Raw genomic sequence first — 21,603 nt, forward strand, 5'->3', positions numbered from 1 at the left:
CTTATCTTCCTGTACCTATCTTCCTGCCTCCAACCTGCCCCAAGCTAATCCGCCCTCCCCCTCTGTGTGTTTACTGCCTGTCCTCTGCAGTAATAACAAGTTGCACCAGGTACCAGGGTCCTCAGCACCCAGAATAAAACATACACTCCCGGGTCAGGGTAGAGCAAGTGCAAAGATCTTGAGGGGGAGGTGGTTCTCTGTGTTTGCAAAATAGAAAGAAAGCCTGAGCAGCTTAGATCCCTGATCTAAGAGGGATTCAGGACACATGGCATATTGTTTTGTAGGCTCTGAGGTATGCATATGTGTACTTATATGAGTTCATTCTTACATGTATACATATTATACATTCATACTACGGATGGCAATGACTATGCATCTTCTCATACTACAAGCTGTGGTGAGAGTGATGTTTCTAGAAAGCCAAGTTGATCATGCTACCTGTTTGAAATTAAAATTCCCATTACCAAATAATGATAGTTAACACATATTGATGTAAAATCAAACTTTTGGAGGGTAAGAGACTTTCATATGTATCTTTGTATTTAAAGACTAGCACAGTTCCTGAGATGTAGCTGGTAATCGAATGTTTGTTGGGTAGGTGAACAATTTCTTGTTTCTGATTTTGCCTATGCTTCTCTCTCTTTAAAGAATTAGAAGCTTGGTGACCTGCATACAGAATAGAATTGATTTTCTGGTTTATAAAGCATATGATAAGAAGTAGTTGTTCATAAGTCAGAATGGTTCAATGTATTTAAAAAAAAAAAAGGCAGCATCTACTGAGCGATGACCATGTGTCACATATCCTGCTAATGACTCTTTTCATTCTCATTTCCTCCTCACAACAACCTCACGAAATAGGCATTACTGTCATTTCCAACTAAAGATGAACAAATAGAGGACAATGACTTTCCCAAGGTCACACCGTGAGGAAACATTAATTCCAGGATGTGAGCCAAAGCAGTTTGATTTTAAAGCCCATGCTCTGGCCGGGTGACAAATGTTCCAAAAGATCGCTCCCATCTTCACAAAATAGCTACTAAGAGTCAGTATCTACCCATCACTGAAATATAGCCCTGGCGCTGGCAAGTGCACTTTACACAGGCTCTCATTTCTTACATGGCTCTGCTGTTCCCTATCACTCGGTTTGCTCCAGCAGGTGCTGCCCTGTGCTGCCCCAAGGCCTCAGGGTAGACACCTCTCTCAAGGCACCTGCTAACCTTCGAGTCTCAGTGGTAATGATCAGGCTTCTGGAATGTTCTTCCTGACTCCACTTATCGGTGATCTCCCTGATCAGCTAGAATACAAGGACTAAATAAGCTCTCTTAAGCATGTCGGTTCCATCCTAAGGGACTCATTTTCTGTGTCTCTCTCACATATGAATTTTGAATATATTTTTTTAAGTCAGAACATCAGAGAAAGGGTGGCATCTAACAGCAGAAATGGAACCTTCTCCCTGAAATGTGGTCATTAATTCCTTCAATAGTTTCAGAGGGCTGCCATACATCAGGCATTATTCTAGGTGCTGGGGACACCTGCTACTTGGCGGAGTTCATGTCTCACTGGGGGAAGGGGCACGGAACACATAAAGCTGGGGGGGCTGAGAGAGGACTGCTTTTGTCTCTCAGAAGAAATGACATGTGAGCAGTGACCTGCATAAAGGGAAGGAGTGCCCCCCACCCTCCTCGTGATGCTCCAGGGTGAGGGCAGGGCAAGTGCAAAGACCCTGAGGGGGACATTGGTTTGCCAAGTCTGAGGAACAGCAAGAACAGGGTGCCCGAGTGGCTGCAGGGGAGAGATGGAGGGAAAGAGGGGGAGCCGATGAGATCTAAGAAGGATTCAGAACGCACAGCGCATCGGCTTGTAGGCGCTGAAATACGCATGCGTGTGTTCGCACGCGTTCATTCTGGCAGGTGTACACATCACACGTTCATTCACTTGTGCGCAGTTTGCCTTTCATATTCCCACCTTGTCCTCTTGTATTCATTTACTTCTCATGCGTTTAGCACACCTGCTGCCCCAAAGCCTATCTTTTAAGCATTTCTTCTGTGTACAGAGCGTGCAGTCCGCACTAAGCCCGCTGAGCTGCGGAAGGTACACTCCAGCCCCTGGGGGCCCCCAGCTGGCTGGCTGCACTAAATCCAGAGCTGAACGAGCCTGCAGATGGGGCTCCCGCAGACAGGTGCTTGTGATGCACAAAAGGGACGGCAGGTGGCGCTGCATCACTCCATATGAATCTTCCAGGCCAGGTGGGTGAGGGAACTGGGAAATAACTTGTGTTAATTGGGTCTCCCTCTTTCCCAGTTTAGCCCTAATGTGCTACAGAAAGCAGCTGATGTTTGTGAAGCTGAACATGTGTGTGTGTGTGTGTGTGTGTGTGTGTGTGTGTGTGTGTGACCACCAAATTAAATATTGTGTGTGCATTACATGGCTGTTTGTCTGAAATGTTAAAAATCTGCTAGAAGAAGTAAAAGTAGTTCAAAGGATGAGATCCTGAAACAGAGTTCCTGAAACTTCAAAGTGCATAAAGATTATGCTAATCTGTTCAAGGCAGATGATGACCCACACCTCTAGAAATTCCAAGAAAGCAGGTCTGGGATGAGGTCTAGGACACCATATTTTTATCGTGTAATTCTGGGGCACGTTACTCATAAAGCCACACTTTACAAAACTCGGGTTTGACATTTATATTTTACCCTAAGATAGGAACAGAAAGACATCTCTGCAAATGGCACCTATGTACAGAAGTAGTTGGGAAGATTCGGGAAGAACTAGAAAATCTGTCTCTCTCTTTTTTTTCTTTTTTAAACCTCCCATTCTGCAAATTTGCACAGTTTTCAGTGACTTTTTTCTGCAAGACTGGCTGAGATGGAGTAGTTTTCTGAGCAGAAATCTGCATGCCCTCTAAATTCTATCCCCTGCTCCGCCAGCTGAAGGGAACACCGGCTGCACCGCATGTCTCGTTAGTTTGCAAACTCAAAGAGCACAGTAAATCCTATCCCCAAGGACTTTCCAACTGTCAGGCTACAACAGATTACCCAGCCTCTCAGTGAGAACGGCTGGCCCACTCCTGGCAACGTTAGAGCAGACACATCATCTCCATTTGTTTCTGATGACCTTCCTAACCCGCATTAAAAAAACAAAAACAAAACTCTCTGATTTGAGATCAAATCTCCTTTCTGACCTGGAGAGCAGAGGGAGAGAGAATGCCATCAAGTCAAGCAACGGGGGAGAAATCCAGGCAAAGAGGAGGGGTACTGGAGAGAGAAGCAGAGCCCGGGCTTGGAAACTGAGTTAAGAGTTGCTGCTGCGAACCCCCTATGTAGAAACACATGCGCTACTTTGGGATGGTGGAGAAGCAAGCTTTACTAGCTGACAGATCACGGCATATTCTGCTTGAAGGAACCTGAGAAACAAGATGAGGGTTCCCCATACGACAGGGGAGAAAACCTAGGCTCAGAGAAATGGAGTGAGTTGGCCAGGAGTTCAGGCCAGTATCTGCATGTAACCACTCCTAACCCAGTCCAATGTGTTTGTTCTACAAAACATACACCCCTCCCCCCGCAGCTCCGGCCCCAGAACCTGGGACCGTAGCACCAAAAACTGCCATGATCCCCTTCAGGTTTGAGATGTGGGGGAATGTTAATCAAGTATGGACTTGTTCTGACGTCCTCTGAGTGTAAAATAGAGTCAAAGAGAAAGTCCTTCTTCCATCTTTGCTTTTTCTGTCCCAAAGACATTCCTGTTACAGGGGAGGCATCAGGTGAGGCAGAGTCTTGCTTCCATAGAATTAGTACAAAACAGTTAATTCTTATGCCTAAAGTCAGGCTTGCAGAGGGGTTCCATTATAGGAGGTATGCTTGTCCAAACACTGAACCCAGGATGAGCCTAACAAAATTAGAACCAGAACATAAAAAATTCCCCTTACAAAGCATGTGCCACTAAGGGGAAAGTCAAACTGCTGAGCCACTCAACGAGGCTAATGAGGAGGGGGAGAAAAAAAAAAAAAAAAAGGAAAGTAAAAAGTGAAGCGTATTTTTTTTAGAAGTCCTGGCTTCAGCAACCTTTGATCTCTCTGCTGTTTTCCTTTCCAGGGTTGAGTAAACCCAGCAGAGGGTCAGGGTAGGGAGCTAGCCCTCAAGGGATACGATCATGTCTTGGGGTGAGGATGAACCCAAAGGGGCGGCCGGGAGGCCAAGGTGTGGGTGATCTATGGGAGGACCCGAGAAACAGACCAAGAAGCTGCGGCATTTCAAATCCGCATTCACATGTGGTTAGAGTGTGGTCGACGTTTCATACATACACAAGATATGGACTAAAATTATTGTGATTCTTCAAGAGAGTCGCTTTCAAACAAAAATCCCCCCCTTACTGAATAAGACAGGGAAAATGAGAGGCTGCTGGGTCGGCGGCCATTCCCAGCCAAGGTACCGGCATCTGTGTTATAAATTAGTTTTGCTACCAATGACCAACATTTGTGATGTATTTCTGAGAGATTTCCTGACCATTCCTTAGTAAGGAAGATTACTCCTTGGTAAGAGAGAACTCCAGAAAGTCCATGCAGGACAGCCTGGAGAGGGGGGGGGGGGGCTGCCACTGAGTCAGGAGAAAGGGAGCCTATGAAATGTGCCTTGAACCTATGTAGTTGCTCCTGCTCCTTTGGGACAATCTGCAAGGGAGTGGAGGGGACAAGGTGCATCACTGACAGCATGGACAGTGACCTCGGGGATCAAAGGCTGGTGCTCCAGAGACGGAAAGACCTGAGTCTGACGCCTGGCTTTGCCAGATAGCCGGTCTACAATTTCAAATACATTATTCAAGCTCTCTGGCCCCTGCTGTTCTTTGTAAAGTAGGGTTTCTAATAGTGCTGACTTCCTCAGGTTGTCCTGAGAAGTGAGATCAGACATGCAAAGGGCTTGCTTAGCACAAGGCTCGGTGCATAGTAATTGCTTAATAAACTTAAGCTGAAAAGAGGCAGGAAGCGTGCGTGTGCTGCCTGGGAATCTTGTAAAACTTCACTTAAACCCAGAGAAGAGAGGGAGCGTTTCTTCAAAGCACCTCTGTCGTGAGTGTGTGGGAGAGAAAGATCGAGAATCACGGATACTACAGGAATCCTCAGGAATGAACAATCACCGGGGGAATCCCTACGTAGTCTTGTCCTCCCACTGGACCACAGCAGCTTAAGAAAAAAGGATTCTAGTTGGTATGTTCTGTGATCAGTTCAGTGGGCAAGAGGCAGGTGGGAGGCATGGAATCCTGCCCAGTCTTAACGCTCTTGGTCTAGAATTTAGAATTAATTCGGACAAGGCCATTCGTAAAAGGAACTACTTCCATTTTAGAAGTCCAGCTCCTTATCCATTACATCACTTGGGCTCTACGTAGCTACTTTCGTTTTAAAGCAAAGCACTTCTGTAGCAATCTAAACACGTCGCAAGCCTGTCTGGGGACACCCACACACCTGCCACCAGAGGCATTCGTGGTGCACATTTGCCTGACACAGAACTTAGGAGCTGTTGTGACCTCATCAGACTTAGCACACCTCCACATTCCTCCATGGGACAGATGCTTCAACACTTCTAGAAACTACTTCTCAGCGCAGCTCTTTCCCTCGCCTGACACCGCCTTCCCTCTAACACTGAACAGCACAGATAAGAGCCCAGGAAACACCTTTAGAAAGAAGCAAAAGTCTAAAAGCAAAATTTACAGCAGGACATATCATGGGAGGAGGAGAACAATCAGATGGGTAGAAATTCCATCACTCGCGCTAATTCTCAATGTACTGGATTAAGCCATATGTGGGAATTGTTTTTAAATGTTTCTGACTTAAAAAAAAAAAATTAAAAAAAGGTGACAAACATATGCAATCCAAGAGCTCGGCCCAGCCGCCAGCCGCCAGCCGCCAGCCACAGGGGGTATGGGCTCAGAGGCGCCTAGAAAAGGCACAGTAAGTCCAATAAGAACAAGTTGCAGCAACACAAATGCTAGGATTATTCAAGCTCTGCTCCCTGATTTTTCTTCTACTTTCTCCCACTCGGCTCTCTTATCCTCCCTCCCCATCTCCTTAAAGGTAACTGGTGAGCTGCTTCTAGACCTGAAACACTGAGTTATACTGTCAAAGGACACGATATTTGAAATATGTCATAAACCAACAACAGTAATAACATACAAGTTACATGTAAGTACAGGACGGCGCTGTCAGAGCCCAGACTGTTGTCCACCTGCACCGTCACTCGGAAGATGCCCACGTTGTGATAGACGTGTTTGATCCCGTCTTCCATGGAGCTGAGGTTGACGTAAGACACCGCAATGCCGTCACCGAAGTCCACTTGGATGAGTGTCCTCTGGACGTCACCCTGAAAAACAGCCCAGCGTCAGAGGAGGGGAGTCGGTCAGCTGGCCGCCTCTGCACCAGGGGCTGGGGCTCGTCCCGGTCCCTGGCTCGGGGCTCGTGGCGGACTCTGGCTCCCTCCTGCAGCTGGGAGCATCTGTCTGCATTAGACAGAATCCCTGTGACATTGCCTGGCAGACCGGAGCTTACCAAGATGGATGTTCTCCAAATCGGAAGGGCATCCACCACCAAAAGTTTCAACATTTGGAAAACTAAGTGTTTGACAATCAGCTCTAATTTAAGAGGCAATTTCTCTGAGGGATCTGTTTATACTCTTATCCCCAGGAGTAAAAGGTGTACACACACAGCTTTAAAGATTCAGCCTACCCTCTTGGTTTTGGACCTGTTCCCAGGTTTTCAGGACCCTTGAGTCCCCCGTCTCATTCCTGGTTCCCTAGTCATGTTAGAGGAAGGTTAAAAGACACCTTGTCTCACCTGAGCCCAGTGCTATTATTATTTAAGATAATGATGGTTAATTCTTTTACACTTCGGTATTTTGTGCTAGAAAAATGGTTGTCATTTTATTCTTCTTAGAATCTTAGCTGGGAGAGAAAAACAGGCCACATTTGTCCACTTTACAGGTAGGGATGCTGACGTTAAGGAAGATTTAATTACCTGTTCAAGGTTAACACAGCTAGTTAGGGGCAGACCTAGGATTTGAACCCATCTCGTGGACCTGCATTTCATTCATTAGAGGGGGAGAAAGCACAGCTCCCCTCTGGGCTCGAGTCCAGGGTGTCAATAACAAGTCACACGACTTCATCCAAGTCATTCAGCCTCCTTGGGTCTCAGTTACATCTATGAAATGGGCACAATAATACCTTACTCTCTTCACTCAAAGGGTTGTTATAAGACATGTGAGTTGATGAATCCTCCGTAAAATTTTGGACCAAATCAACGACTGTCAGAACCACACAGCTGGGAAGGATGTGCAATCCCCATTTTATAGCTGGATCAGAATCATATAGATCTAAATTTCCCAGTGGGAGGCAAGGAGAGAGAGGATAAAGATCTGCTTGCTAAAATCCCAGACCTGAAAGAAAACACTTTGGGAATAATAGTAGAGATTCTTAAGGAACAAAGCGTCTTAAACCCAACTGACAAAAACCAGCTTTTGTCCCATGCAGCCTGTCCTTTGTCAAGTTTTCTTGTTTGTTTTGTTAGCTTTTCCCATTTTTAGAGAAAAAAAAACTTAAAAAAAAAAAACCCAAAACCCAAAAACAAACAAACAAAAACAACCAAAACAACCATAAAACAAAACAAAACAAAAAACCAACTTTACAAAAACCACATACACACTAAAACCCTTTGAACTAAAAAAAAAAAAAAAAAATTTCGATTAACTCAGGTTCATATGGTATCATATTTTTTGAAAAGGCCAAGTTTAAAATGCTGACATTTAAAAGATTAATTCACAGGGAAAGGAAAAGCAGTTCAAATCCTATGAATCTCTGTGACCTACTCTTCTGATCTATGCCCAGCCAAGCATTGTGCGGGGGGCACGCGGCAGGGCAGCACACGGCAGGGCAGCTAACTCTCATGGAAGACACGAGCGAGAACTCTCCCCTCCTGCGGGAAAAAGAAACTCCACTCGGAACTACAAGACAAATGATCCACAAGCCTAGACACAGCGCAATTACTTCAATTCCCTTTGCTAATAAATATAAATGTCAACCATTCTTGCTGACTTGTCCTTCATTGGCACCAATCAGACTGGTCAATTTCTCGGTGCGGTTTCTGGTCAGTTCTCATGTTTTCTGGATTTTCAGCGGAGGGGCTGCCAGCCAGTCTTAGGTATGGGCACAGAGAAAGGAACCACCTTAAAATCTACTCACATCATCTGGGACAAGTGTCTGAGGAAAACATCCGGAATAGTTAGGGTTAACTGGGTTAACCATGAAAGAAAACAGCAATATAAATTCTGAGAAAGACTGGGAGTGAGGAGTGAAGGGGAAGGAAAAAGAGGGAGAGAGGGGGGGAGGGGAGGGAGGTAGGGAGGAACTGAGGGAGGAAGAGAGGCAGGACGGAGGGAAAATAGCTAGGAAGAAAGAGAGTGGGGAGAGAGGGAGGGGAAGAGCACTGAGGGAGAGAGAGACTGACAGAAAAAAGAGAGATTTAGGGTTCTTCGTGGCGACAGAGTGGGCCTCAGGTAAGGCTCTCCATTGGCAAGAGCACAGAGGAGAGACAACATCTCAGCTGATTCTACCTCAGTCCCCACAAGTGACAGCAGCTACCCACACACCTGAGAAAAGTCTGACTCGGGCCGTCCTTGCTTGAGTCTCCCGGCCTTGCCCTTTCTGTCGTATTCACCGTTCTGCTTTTGTGGGCCTTTGGACATTGACCTCTTTCAACGACTGAAAACCCCTCTCAAGGTCTGTCTGGATGTCCACTGTCCGTCATGCCAGTCTTTTGGCCTGAAAGTGTTCCTCTGTATCCACTCATGACAGTGTTCCTCATGTACGGAACAGGTGGAAGAAGGGAGCCACAGTGTTGGGACGCCCGGATCAGTAGGGCTGCCTTCACAGAGGAGTGATGCTTTTAGGATACTCCGTCCAGTATTAGGAAGATCTCTCTAACTCTCACTCTCACTCTCCCTGATGTGAGTGCAGGCCCTTGAGCTTGGTCCTCCATACCAGAGACAAGGGCACCAAGGGGCCAAAGCAGCAGATTTCATCCCTACTGCTGTGAAGCTTTGCCCACTCAAGTGGAACATACTAGATGCCATGCTTTTGCCTTCAGAGGCTCTCAGGTGCTTCATAAACCTAACATGGCTGTCAATGCATCTCTTTGGGGCTCATCAGTCATAGTCCTCTGACTTCCTTGGGCTGAAATTGCCATCTGAGACTGGAATGCCAAAACTCCCTTCAGAGAGTAAGAAACAGAGCAAAGGCAAGACAGCCTAGTCCTAGCTCACCACAATTAGGCACACTTGCCCTGCTTTAACTGGCTTTCCCGTCATTCATCCATTCAACCAACCACCCAACCAGCAGATATTTATTGAGTGTCTACCTTGTGACACGCGTGGCATGGGAAAAGGATGGTAAGTAAATTATAATAAACAAAGCAAAACAGATGTGGTCTGAGCATAGACTATTAAATGAGACAGATGAAATAATCACAGATAAATAAAAAGTTTTTACAGGGGATGATATGAAAGAAAGTACACAGTGTTGTAAGTTGTACAGTAGGGAGAGGTAGAGAGCTAAAAATCTGATCTGTTTGAGAACTTCAGGGAAATCTTCCGAGAAGTTGTATCTGAGACAAGATGACCTTAAGGAAAGAAATAACTTAACCAAACAAAGGATAGGAGTGAGCAAGATGGAGGTAAGGAGTCCAGGCAATGGTGACAGAGGGAATCAACTGTGCAAGGGCCCTGTGGCAGTAAGTGAGTAGTACAGTCATAAGAAGCCAAAGCTAAAGACACAGTAGAAACATGTTATAAAACTAGACTGAAGGGGAGAAAAATGACATTTTAGGAATTGTGGCTGAGTTTCTGATTTATTTTTTTCCTAAGAGTAGTGAGAAGTGGGCGCCTAGGTGGCTCAGTGGGTTAAAGCCTCTGCCTTCGGCTCAGGTCATGATCTCAGGGTCCTGGGATCGAGTCCCGCACTGGGCTCTCTGCTCTGTAGGAAGCCTGCTTCCTCCTTTCTCTCTCTCTCTCTGCCTGCCTCTCTGCCTACTTGTGATCTGTCTGTCAAATAAATAGATAAAATCTTAAAAAAAAAAAAAAAGAGTAGTGAGAAGCTCCTAAAGTGTTTTAAGCAGAGGTTTAGCAGAAGATGGAATTTTGATGTTTTTAATTCAAAAAGATCACTCTGGTTACAATATGGAGGGTGAATTGGAAGGAGGCCCAACTATTCTGGGAAGTTAATTAGAGGGTAGCTCAGGGTAGGTGATGGTAGATTGAAATATGAGCTGCAACAGGAAATTACATGTACCTTCCTGTCAAAATTAACTCCCATAGTTTATTGGTTTTGAAACCAATGAATCTCAGATTTTGATATCAGCACCTCTTGTAGAAATTAAAAGAAAAAAAAATGCACTGATGCCCAGCTACTGCCCAAGAGTCCCCTCTTGACTCAAGCCCTTTGGGGAAGATGCTCGTTTGGTTTGCTGCAGTCTGGGAAGGTTCCCAGCGGATGCTGGGCTGCACAAAGGTTAAGGCCCTTGGGATTGGATTGTTGAATATGAGCTTGTCTCATCATTTAGTCCACCTGAAGATGAGAACAGCCCACTACAAGCTAATGCCATTCTCATTCCACTATGGAATGGGGGCGATCATTTCCCAGGATGTTTTAGGATTCTCAGTGTGAAAGGTGCATCAGTAAAAGCCAGCAATAAAAGAACTTTTTTTTAAAGCGACCGATACACAACTACAAACAATCATTCTATAATGCACATCGTCAAGATTCGGTAACTTCTGCAGGAAAACCAGTTGCTGGATAACACACAAGTAGTTTCTATAAAGTCCTAAGTGCTGAGATGCGTCCTTCCCCGTTGCGCCCTCAGTACCTAACCCAGTGCCTGCAGGCCTCTCTTGTCCCTTCTGTACCTTTTGAATACTGTGCCTCTGCTTGTTCCTCGAAGTGCTTTCTTCTGTATTATCTCAGTTGGCTGTGAGGACTCCAAGGGAGACAGCAAGGGCAGAAGTGCTCTGATCGGTTCCCCCAGGAGAACTGGGCGCTGGCAGGTTAAGTAAGATGCCTGCCGTCCCCCCACGCGTGAGACTTAAGCAAGGGTTTAAGATGATCTGGGTTTTAACTTTATCCATGCAGCGCACTCCTCGGTGAGCTTCTTTAATTGAAAGTTACTTGTGATGCCTTTCAGGGTTACAGGAAGGTGATGACAAAGGCGAGGGATCGCTTTCTTTCCTTGTTAGACTCCATCCCCGGCTTTGACTCTTTCTCCCTCTGACAACAGCTTTGCTTAGAAGTAGAAAGAAGGATTGGCAGGAATGGCGTACTGCATTCCCACGCCTTCCCTCTGGTGAAGCGGTATTGTGCTCAAGCCGTAAAGAAGACAGAGAGTATGGGGAACAACAGGTATTCGTAATTCAGTAGTCAGGAAAATGCACCATATTATCGAGAGTTGCTTCCATTTAATAAATCACAAGTCATCAGTCCTGAATGGCCCCTGGGCTGGCAACTATCTAGGCTACCATATAACATTTTTTAGACCTACTGCTCTTTCGTCACGTGCTCTGATACAAATATAGAACTGAGAATATTAGCTCCAAAGATGTGCCCAAGAAAAGCCCAAAAGCCCCCTGAAATCCATATAGGGATTCTCCAAGGGCATTGTTGCCTTTGGTAATAGAAAAACAAATATATCAAATGGCCACTGAGGAGCCAAGATTAACCTGAGGAATGGAAGGTGTATGAACCTATCAGTTCCTGCAACACGGCTTGAGAGAAAAGTGGGAAGACAAACGCTGTAGTAACTCAACGCTGACAGCCTCATCCAAAAGTGAGACTCTGAGACACGCCTGGAGGCATTATGGACTCACTGCAGACAGAAACCGGGCTCATATGTCAGAGCCTGGCCCCTGCTAAGCTCAGACTTGCCTCAGGCTTCACTGGAACTCAGTCTTGAAAGTGATTTTAAAGTTTGTGTACCAAAAACGACACTGTAGAAAACTGACTTTAGTTCGACCCATTTTTTTTTTTTTTTGGTCAAAAACAAAAACAAAAACAAAGACGCAGTGGATAACAGTATATGTACTGTAGGTGTGAGTCTGTATGAGCATAAAGGTGTTGGCAAATAGAACCCAGTCTGATAACACTGATTCCCCTGGGGCAGGGGTGAAGTGAAGTGAGGGGCAGAGAGAGATGAGCCTTGGGGATTAAAGGAGGGAAGGAGCAAGTGAAGGGAAGTAGCGAGTTTGCCAGATTTAAAAGGGGGAGGGGTGGAGTAGGGTATAACACAAGCGACAACGCAAAACACAAATTCTATTTCTACCATTACTGTAAATTAATATTTAAATATTGATTAAGTATATGAGAAGTAACCAGAAGGTAACACAGATTGACAACAGATTGATGATGGAAGACGACCAACTTTGGTCTTAGATTTCTGTTCTTTTTAATGCTCTTCTGACCACTCAGTAAGATAAAAAAATGATAAAGCAGCATTGGATGACAGGAAATTAGATATTTCAGCCTTTTTAAAAAAGATCTTATGGGGCGCCTGGGTGGCTCAGTGGGTTAAGCCTCTGCCTTCGGCTCCGGTCATGAGCCCAGGGTCCTGGGATGGAGCCCCGCATCGAGCTCTCTGCTTAGCAGGGAGCCTTCTTCCTCCTCTCCCTCTCTCTGCCTGCCTCTTTGCCTACTTGTGATCTCTGTCTGTCAAATAAATAAATAAAATTTAAAAATATATATATTATATATATATATATATATATATATATATATTTTTTTTTTTTTGACAGAGAGAGACACAGTGAGAGAGGGAACAGAAGCAGCAGGAGTGGGAGAGCGATAAACAGACTTCCTGCTGAGCAGGAAGCCCAATGTGGGGCTCCATCCCAGGACCCTGGGATCATGACCTGAGTCAAAAGCAGACATTTAATGACTGAACCACCCAGGCGCCCCAGCCTTTTCTTTTTGAGGCTAAGAATATTTAGTAGAGTGGGGAGCACAAAGTAACAGTAATCTACCTGTGCTTTGCCTATTCTGGGTAGGTCTAGTTAGACTCAGGTTAGTCAAATCTCAACAAGAAAGATGAAAAGATATGACTGTGGTACAATGAGCTTTCAAAGAAGAGATTTCGTCACCTGGTAGAAGTTCATGGGGAGAAATGCTAACCCACCTTGTGTTAATTCAATAAGAGTGAACAATGGTATATGACTTCTAATATAAAGTATGCAAATAAGATTGTTCTAGAACATCTCCTGGTGGTCACTAAGAGAAAAGAGAACATTTCTCGAGAATTTCCTGTGGTAGAAATAATAACTACCCTCTATATAGTAGATCTCATTTAATCTTCAACCCTAAAAGACTGCTAAAATTTGCTTAGAGTCACAAGACTAGTTTGAACCAAACCCTTCTTAACTCCAAGGTCAGCACTCCCACTATTTTACTGTGCTCCTTCCCAATAGGTGCTTGCGAAGAATGGATTCACTCACACATGAAACCAGAAAGCTAGTGTAAGCTTTAGCTAAAACCCTTTAGAGGAATGCCAACATGGATCAAATTCTCCATTAAGTGGCGATATAAGAGGAGCCTGGTGTCATATGCCAGGCTCTATAAAAACACGATGGAAGCTGGAAAGCCTGTCTGGGGAGCCCCTGCCAATGTGAATATTCAACCAAGAATTAAAGGACTCTAAACAAAAATCAGCTGCTGTAACTGGGTCGAGCCTTCCCTTTTATAAGGATAAACTGAGTCCTTCCAGCACAGACAACACCAGTCTATGGCAAAAGGTAGTTGCAAATGCTCTATGTCCTGTTCCCAAGCAAGTCTTGGTTCTCTCTGGCATCCTTTTCGAGAGGTGCTACCAGTGCTGAAAGCTGAGGTTGCCTCACTACCTTAGCTGGGAAAGTACTTCCTGAATATTTGGTTCAGGTCATGCTTCATGGGTTTCTCTTCAGCTTCAAAACTGAGCTCTGGACATAATCCCCAAACAGGAAGATATTGGCATAACTGCAGATTACAGAGTCCGCTTCTCCCCTATTCAGAGATGGTTATCTAAAGCACAGGTACCTCTCTGAAGATGCTGACCCCCGAGCCTCTTGCTAGAAATGGCAGCAGTGGGCGTGGAGGTAGGGCATTCACACCGGTGAGGGCAGTGTGAGCACGGGGTTTTCCAATTCACCAGAGATCTCCGGTCTGACAAGGTCAGTAATGCCAGAAGACCAGATTATGGACCCACTAAACTGTTTGCCTGGATACATATTTCACCTTCTCTTGGAAGACATGCAGATGGGGGACCCCTTCCTTGAGGACTCCGCGCCTTGGGACTTGCCTCGCGAAATATCCAAATACTTGAGGATCTAATACTCAGACCAAGAATTTCCAATTGTAACATCACAAAATGGTTTAATCCTTCACTTGCAAATGAGCCACAGCACCATGTGTTTGAATGAACAGCAAAATTCCACATTCCCTTTTTATGTCTTCTGTACTAGATGTCTGGCTTAGAATGGAACAGAATACCATAAGGCTGAAGAGACATTTGGCTTGTGTAAGCAGATAAATAACCATAAGCCAAGCCCTCTTTACTCCATCTAGACATTGTGGTAGAAAGGGGTCAGAACCTTGACCCATTATGTTTTGAAAACACTTTTTAGGGAATAAAGGACATTACTGTACTGTTACCACTACATAGTGGCCTTGGGAATTAGCTCAGCAGCCTTGGGTAGGAAAACAATGGTGCACCAAATAATAAAAATCATAAAGATGTTTTTGACCAACTTTAAAAATCACTCTAAAAGTAAAACATTCAGGTATGTAATACGAACAAAATTTGATTTTTTTTTTTAAAGTGGGAAGATGCCTTTAGGAATAAGCCTAGGCGATGGGTTTTTCCTAGTAGTAAAATATGTAATAGAAATATGTTAGCTCAATTAGAAGAAAGAAAAAAAGAGAGAGAGAGAGAGAAAGTCATGGAAAATTTCCAAAGAGAATGTAGGAAATACATAAAATGAGGAAAAAGAAAATCCAAATTGCTCATAATCCTACCACTCAGGGAGATCAACGTTAGGTTGGTAAATGCCACGCTAACCAATGAGAAGCACATGGGGGCACGCACACACACACACACACACACACACACACACAAACACCCCCACTGGAATCATTACTCTGTTTTATGTTATGCTTTCAAAATTTCTAGCTAGCTTTTAAAACTTCCATATCTAGCATCGCTTGCTAGACTTAACCAAGTCATAAGATCTTATCTATGAAATGGATATATGATTTCTTGCCTTGGATGTTACTTCGTCACTTTTCCAAATTACTAGGCTCTGAGAGATCTCAGGGACATTGCAGACCTCTACAGGGGCACTAGAGTGCAGGTGTCCTACAGACGTCAGGCAGTAACCCGGGAGTTACACGCCCTTTGAAATGCAATTCATATTTCAAGCTCAATTTTATTACTTACAAAGAGAGGCGGAATGATCATGATCCCAATCATCAAACCCAAGGGAGGCGACCAGCTACTTTTATAATTCTATTGCTCTTGCTTTGGGCAGTATTGAAGATCCACTCACATTCCAGGCTCCCTTCAGGCAGCTAAAATAATCTCAGCTCTCAGGGGAAGAGGTAGAGCTTATTTGAGTGCTGTCCGCCATGGGGTGGAGAATTTTCCATTGCACATGGATCTGGGTCACGCTAAGGAGAGCTGATAAGGCTTGAGTCATGGAACAGGCAAAGTGCAAAGCCAGAAACCTGAGAAGTCACACACTTGCCAAACCTGTATGGTCGTGTGAAGTTCTTACATGCAGGGGTGGTGACCACCCAAGGAGATGAAATGGGGCACCACTGTTGTGGGGCCTAAAGCAGATAGGCTGCAAGACTCAAAATCCATTTGAAGACTATTGCCCACGTGAAGACGATGACCCCAGTCGTTGGGACGTGCCCTGAACTGAAACTCTCGATAATGAGTCAGGGTCCTCTCCTTGCTTATCAAGGCAGAACAAGGTTCTTGGCAAATTCCGGTTCCCTGAAACTCTAAAGAGCGACACCCCAACATTTGTGGGCCAGAACTGAAGAAAAGTGGAGCCTTAGGAAGAGTGGCTAACTAAGCCAACCTGAACTTCAGATGCGAGGCCTCTGGCTAAAGACGACCTATATTGCCCGCCTCATTTCCCTCTTTTCCTTTGTAACTCGAAGCAGCAAGGGAGAAGAAATGAAGTGGCTCAATTACCTTGCTCGAGTCAAAGAGAATAAAGCTGAGTGGGAGTACGGAATAATACATGAGAAAGCCTCTTAAGTCTCCATGGCTCATTGAAATCAGCTCCTGTTCCTTTGTGTGGAAGGAGAAAACAGCCCAGGCTTCAGAGTCAGATCTGGGCTGGCTTGGAAAACGGATACCTGCCTGGACTTAATAGCGCCTGCGAACTCTTTGTGCCGTTTCTAAAAGCCCCAATCTTTCCCCAGATGAAAAAGTAGGTCAAATTCTTTTATGAATTCAACAAATGAGGGTCTCACTGCAAATTGTATCGAGAGTCATCTTCTCCACCATCCGACGGCTGGCAGCATCCTGCAATATTTATGAAGTGTTATTACATTGTGGTTACATTTATGCTGCCATAAGTCTTTCAATGTATGTGAAATTACAGATCATTGAAATCCATTTAATGAGGACACAGCCTTCACATTTTGGAGTTGGATCTCACCGAAGAAGTTATAATCATGAATTTTCCTTATTAACTTCCAGTCTTTGTATGTAAATTGAAGTATTAAGACAATGAGATACAGATCAAAGTTTTAATTTTAGTCCCTTGCCTCAGATTTAATTTAAAAGTCTTAAATTATGCAGCGAATTGCATCTCTTTATTCTTACAGCTGTTTAAAACAGATTTAATTATCTTCTGTAACATGCAGACACTACTTCTGCCTAGCAGTCCTCTCAAATGAATGCCTTCCAAATCGGTTTTGTTGAGTTCTTAAGACTGATTAGGCCCTTTGCCATCCATCCCGTGCCTTCAGGTTCTCACACAGGATTTCGCCAGGAAGCCGAGTTATCACACTGAAAGTCTATAGGCTCATTAGGTGCTCATTAGTGGTCCAGAGAACATTCATCTTAAGCAAGTCTCCAGACAGAGAGGTATCATCTCTCATTGGATACCTGGATCTCAGTGCAAAATACTTTTGATTGGCCTCCTAAAATTCAGATGTATTTGAAATGTTTGGCTAGTTAGATTTACCTTTATGGAGACTTCCTCTCCCCTCATGATTGGTTTCTGGATCAACTGTTCTTTGCCCTCAAGGAAACGGTGATGCCTAATTGTAGTGTGTGTGTCTGTGTGTGTAGGTGTGTTCTTGGGTCAACCACAATGAGGGAGTCTGGGATGGAAGAAATATTGTTTGCTTTGCCTTGTTGCTTCTGATGAGGGTTCCCTCATTTAGTACATTAGGAGAGAACCCTGAAAACAGCAAGGATGCAGCTTCTGACAATGGGGCTTTTCATCAGCTTCTATAGAATTATGTGGTTCTGTAGAACAAGGGTGGGCCAAGCTGTGGGAATTTGAAGGAGTTGTGTTATAGAGCTATTTCTGTCCCAGAGATATGGAGGGTGGCCTCACATCCTATTTGCAGGAAGGGATTCCATTTCTTGCATATGTCAAATCGGCAAAATTTTGACTCAGTTACATACTATTGTGCATGGAGTTACAAGCTAGCCTCAGTGTATCTAGCCTTTGATTATTTTCTGTCAATAAGAAGTTCTCTCCTTTGCTCTGATTTTGGCAAGGTTTTCACTGATAGTCTTAGGTTAGAATTAGGACATGCATTAGTACAGAATAAAGAAAGGGATTTAGATTTCAGATGAAGACTTCAGAATGTTTTGGATGTTATTCAAATTTCAAGAGCCTTTTCCTTTTAAGTTCAGGCTTTATCTCTACACTCCTTGGGGAAGCCTATCCAAATCCACACACATTTATTGAGTTTCTATCAACGTGTTAGGCACAGTGAGAAGAGAGGCTAGGGCTAAGACCAGGCATGGCATAGTTTGTACCTTAACGATATTTACAATGTAATGGGGGCTGCCAAAAATATTGTTACAATAAAGGCAGTAAATTAAACTTTATTTTTGTTTTTAATGAATATAAAATATTTACTGTTTTCTTTTTCATGCAGTTAGATTTTTATTTAAAACTTGTTACAGTGGAGGCCCTCATTAACCTAAAACACATATTGCCACAAAACGAATATGTCTTGGATGAAAGGTACATAATATAAAATTGGAACTTAGTAAAATATATGTTGAAGACGAAATAAACACGTATGTCTGACTACTCTGTGGGACAGTGGATTCCTCAGGTCACTCATACTTTTCATTGGAACACACAAGAGACGGAGCCCACACAGAGTGGTCTGTATGCACATACTTGGAGACAAAGAAAGGGGCATTGCCTCAACCAATTCAACCCAACCCAACCCAACCTCACAGAGAGAAGCAAATCTATGGGAGACAGTAGAACTCTGAGACACAGAGCCATGAGACACAGAGGCATAATCCTAGGTCCCCAAATGACAAAATATTACACCAACCTGGAGAATCTTGTGCCTACTTCTGCATTAATCACACTGAAGTGTAATTATCAGAATGTAGTGGGGACCTCTTGGTCTCTCTTGCACCTTCAAGACTTGTTGCTCAAAGAGCATCAGAAGCTTGGCATTAATGTACCTACTCTTCTGAAAAACTGGCCTTAGGTATGGTAGCAAGAGCCAGATGTTATATTCAAAGTAAAATTAAGAGCATCAAATTCAAATGAGAAGTGGACTCAAATTTTGAGGGGGATATTACAGAGCCAGTGACATATATCAGGGTACTTTTTTTTTTTTTTCTGGATTTGAGAGCTTAATTCATACCCAAGACTCTAGAGAAGTTTGGTATACAGGGGTGACCATCCTAGAGGGCTGCATTCATAGCCCATGTTTTTCAATATTCTTAAGAATGGATATAACAATACTAGATACAGCAAAGCCATTCAATAAAGATGTACTCTTACAAAGAGAAGGAAACCCACAGAGGATATGGAATCTCTCTTTGCTGAGATGGTTTTTAATGAACTGATCACAAGCCATGAATATTCTGAGAAAATCTGGAAGGAAAATCATGTTTTATATATTGACTAGTGTTTAAGAAGAGAGCAGCTGCCATAGGCCAGACTGGCTAAGGCACAGATAATTCTGCCTATTCTTTCTACTCCTTCATCTTTGTTGCTACCTGTCCCCTGTGAAGTAGTATTAGGGACCCTTAGAAACTACATGAAATTCTTTCCCAGGAAATGGTTCTTTCCACCAGAGAAAAGTCATAAAAAGGCAGGATACCACAGAGCTTGGGTTTGACTCCTGACTTGATACTTTGGTAGCTGTATGATCTTAGGTAAGTGACTCTGCCTTTCTGTGCTTTGGCTGGGCCATCTGTAGAATGCAGTGAGTATGATAACACCTACCCACATGGGCTTGCTGTGGGATCTAAATGAGACAATCCAAAAAAGCAGTCACAGACCTGACAACAGTTAATGTTCAATGTTAGATACCCAAACTGTTGTCACTGCGTCAAATTCCAAGGCTCCCCAGCTTCTCAAAAGCACTCTGCTTTCCTTTATCTTGTATTGGTCATCACACGCATCACTCATGTCTATGTATATAATCCAGAGATTAACAGAGAAACCCGTTGTTTCTGTAAGGAGAGCTTGTGAATCAGCACAGAATCCCTCAGTTGAATGTGAGGTCCCCAGGGCATCTTGACGTGGGGACAGTCTTTTCAGCTTATACGCTGCCCTGGGAAACAAGAGCACCAAGGGGCCAGGTCTGACAGCTGAAGGTAGCAGATTTCCTCCCTGCTGTTGCAGCATTGCCCACTCAAGTGGAATGAACTATTTTTTTCTCTTCTTGCGCCCAGAAGGCATGAATTTACTCATCTTTGGACCAGATTCCCCAATCTGTTCTCACATCACTCAGCCAAATCTGAGATGTCTGATGATCTTGGTTACAGAGAAAGCAAAGTTGAATGGAGAGGAGCCTGGCTTCTGTCCCTGAAGAGTGAACAAAGGTCAGAGCTGACCAGGCCTGAGTTCTTGTTTCAGATCTTGCTCTACTGTTTCTTAGAAATGGAATAAAAATCTGAAATCTGAAGCCTACTCCAATACAAACATGTCTGCTTCAAAAGATCATGTTCTTCTAAGTTATCGGAACTTACATTACTGGGAAAGGGGACTTCATATTCATTATGCAGGGGGACACAGGGTATAGGATTGGCTCAGAAAATAAATCTTTCCCTAAATGTTCCCAAAGTTTTAGGGAAAGATTTATTTTCTGAGCCAATCCTTTACCCTGTGTCTTTTTTTCCCTTAAGACCTAAAGGCAAAATGTACAAATCAATGCTATTTGAATTTCCCAGATGATTTTTAAGTAACCTTTTTGTTGAGCATAATAGACATAAAGAAAAGTATGTAAATCAGATATACTGCTTGAGTTTTTTACAAAATGAATGCATTCATTAATCAACAAAAAATTCAGTTTCCAGTGTTCCCTTATCCACCCTGCCATTTCTCTTCCAAAGGTAACTATTAATCTCACTTCTATCACCATAAACTAGTTTTGCTTACTTTTGCAGTTTAATTAAATAGAATCATACAATACATATTTTTTTCAGTCTGATTTCTTTAGCATGATCGTAGATAAGACATTCATTCAAGTTTTTGTAGGTAGCAATCATTTGTTCTTTTTCATTATTCTATGGCATTCCATTCTGTGTGGGTACTCTAATTTACTTCTTGATAAATGTTTATTTCCAGCTATGACCTCTTATGAGTAAGTGTACTATGTATATTATTTTACATACATTCTAGTGCATAACCGTATGCATTCTGGTGACTCTATACTTAGGAGTAAAAAGTCTGGGTCATAGGCTGTGCATGTTTTCCCAGAAGAATATAGTGGTTAGTAGTTAATGTCAAACAGATCTCCAAGATGACAATCTACACTCCAAACACCACCGTATGAATGACTGGTTGCTCCAACAACACCACTTGATATTATTTGTCCTTTCAAATATAAATCTTCTGATGGGTAGACAGTACTATTTTATTTTTTTAAAGATTTTATTTATTTGAGAGAGAAAGAGCACCAGCTGGGGTAGAGGCAGAGGAAGAGGGGGAAGCAGGCTCCTCGTTAATCAGGGAGTCCAAAATGGGGCTCGATCCCCAGACCCTGGGATTATGATCTGAGCTGATGGCAGATGTTTAACACACTGAGCCACCCATGCTCCCCAGTAATATCTTATTTTACTGTTAAGTTGCATTCCTTTGATTAGCAGTGATGCTGAGAATTTTTTCATACACTTATTGGCTATTTGGTTACCCTCTTTGAAAAGTCTGTTGAAGTCATTTGTGCATTTTCTATTGGGTGGCCAGAATTTTTCTTACTGATTTATAGAATTCATTTATATTCTTCTGGGTATGAGTGCTTTATTAAAATTATGTGTTGCAAATAACTTCTCACCCTCCAGGGCTTTTTAAATTTTATTTTTACTTTCTAAATTTGAAG

At 43.5% G+C, this 21,603-nt stretch overlaps 1 protein-coding gene across 4 annotated transcripts in view; it reads right to left on the reverse strand.

The window, feature by feature from the left end:
- The window catches only part of SORCS1 (sortilin related VPS10 domain containing receptor 1), a 505,841-nt gene that overhangs the window by 42,315 nt on the left and 441,923 nt on the right, over nt 1-21,603 (reverse strand). For all 4 annotated transcript variants that reach the window (XM_082714247.1, XM_082714246.1, XM_082714244.1 and 1 more), the window contains exon 19: nt 6,164-6,350. In XM_082714247.1, the coding sequence (XP_082570373.1) occupies nt 6,164-6,350 (187 nt within the window). The remainder of the gene's footprint in view (nt 1-6,163; nt 6,351-21,603) is intronic.

Source organism: Mustela nivalis, assembly GCF_964662115.1.
Source record: "Mustela nivalis genome assembly, chromosome: 2".
Classification (NCBI taxonomy): domain Eukaryota; kingdom Metazoa; phylum Chordata; class Mammalia; order Carnivora; family Mustelidae; genus Mustela; species Mustela nivalis.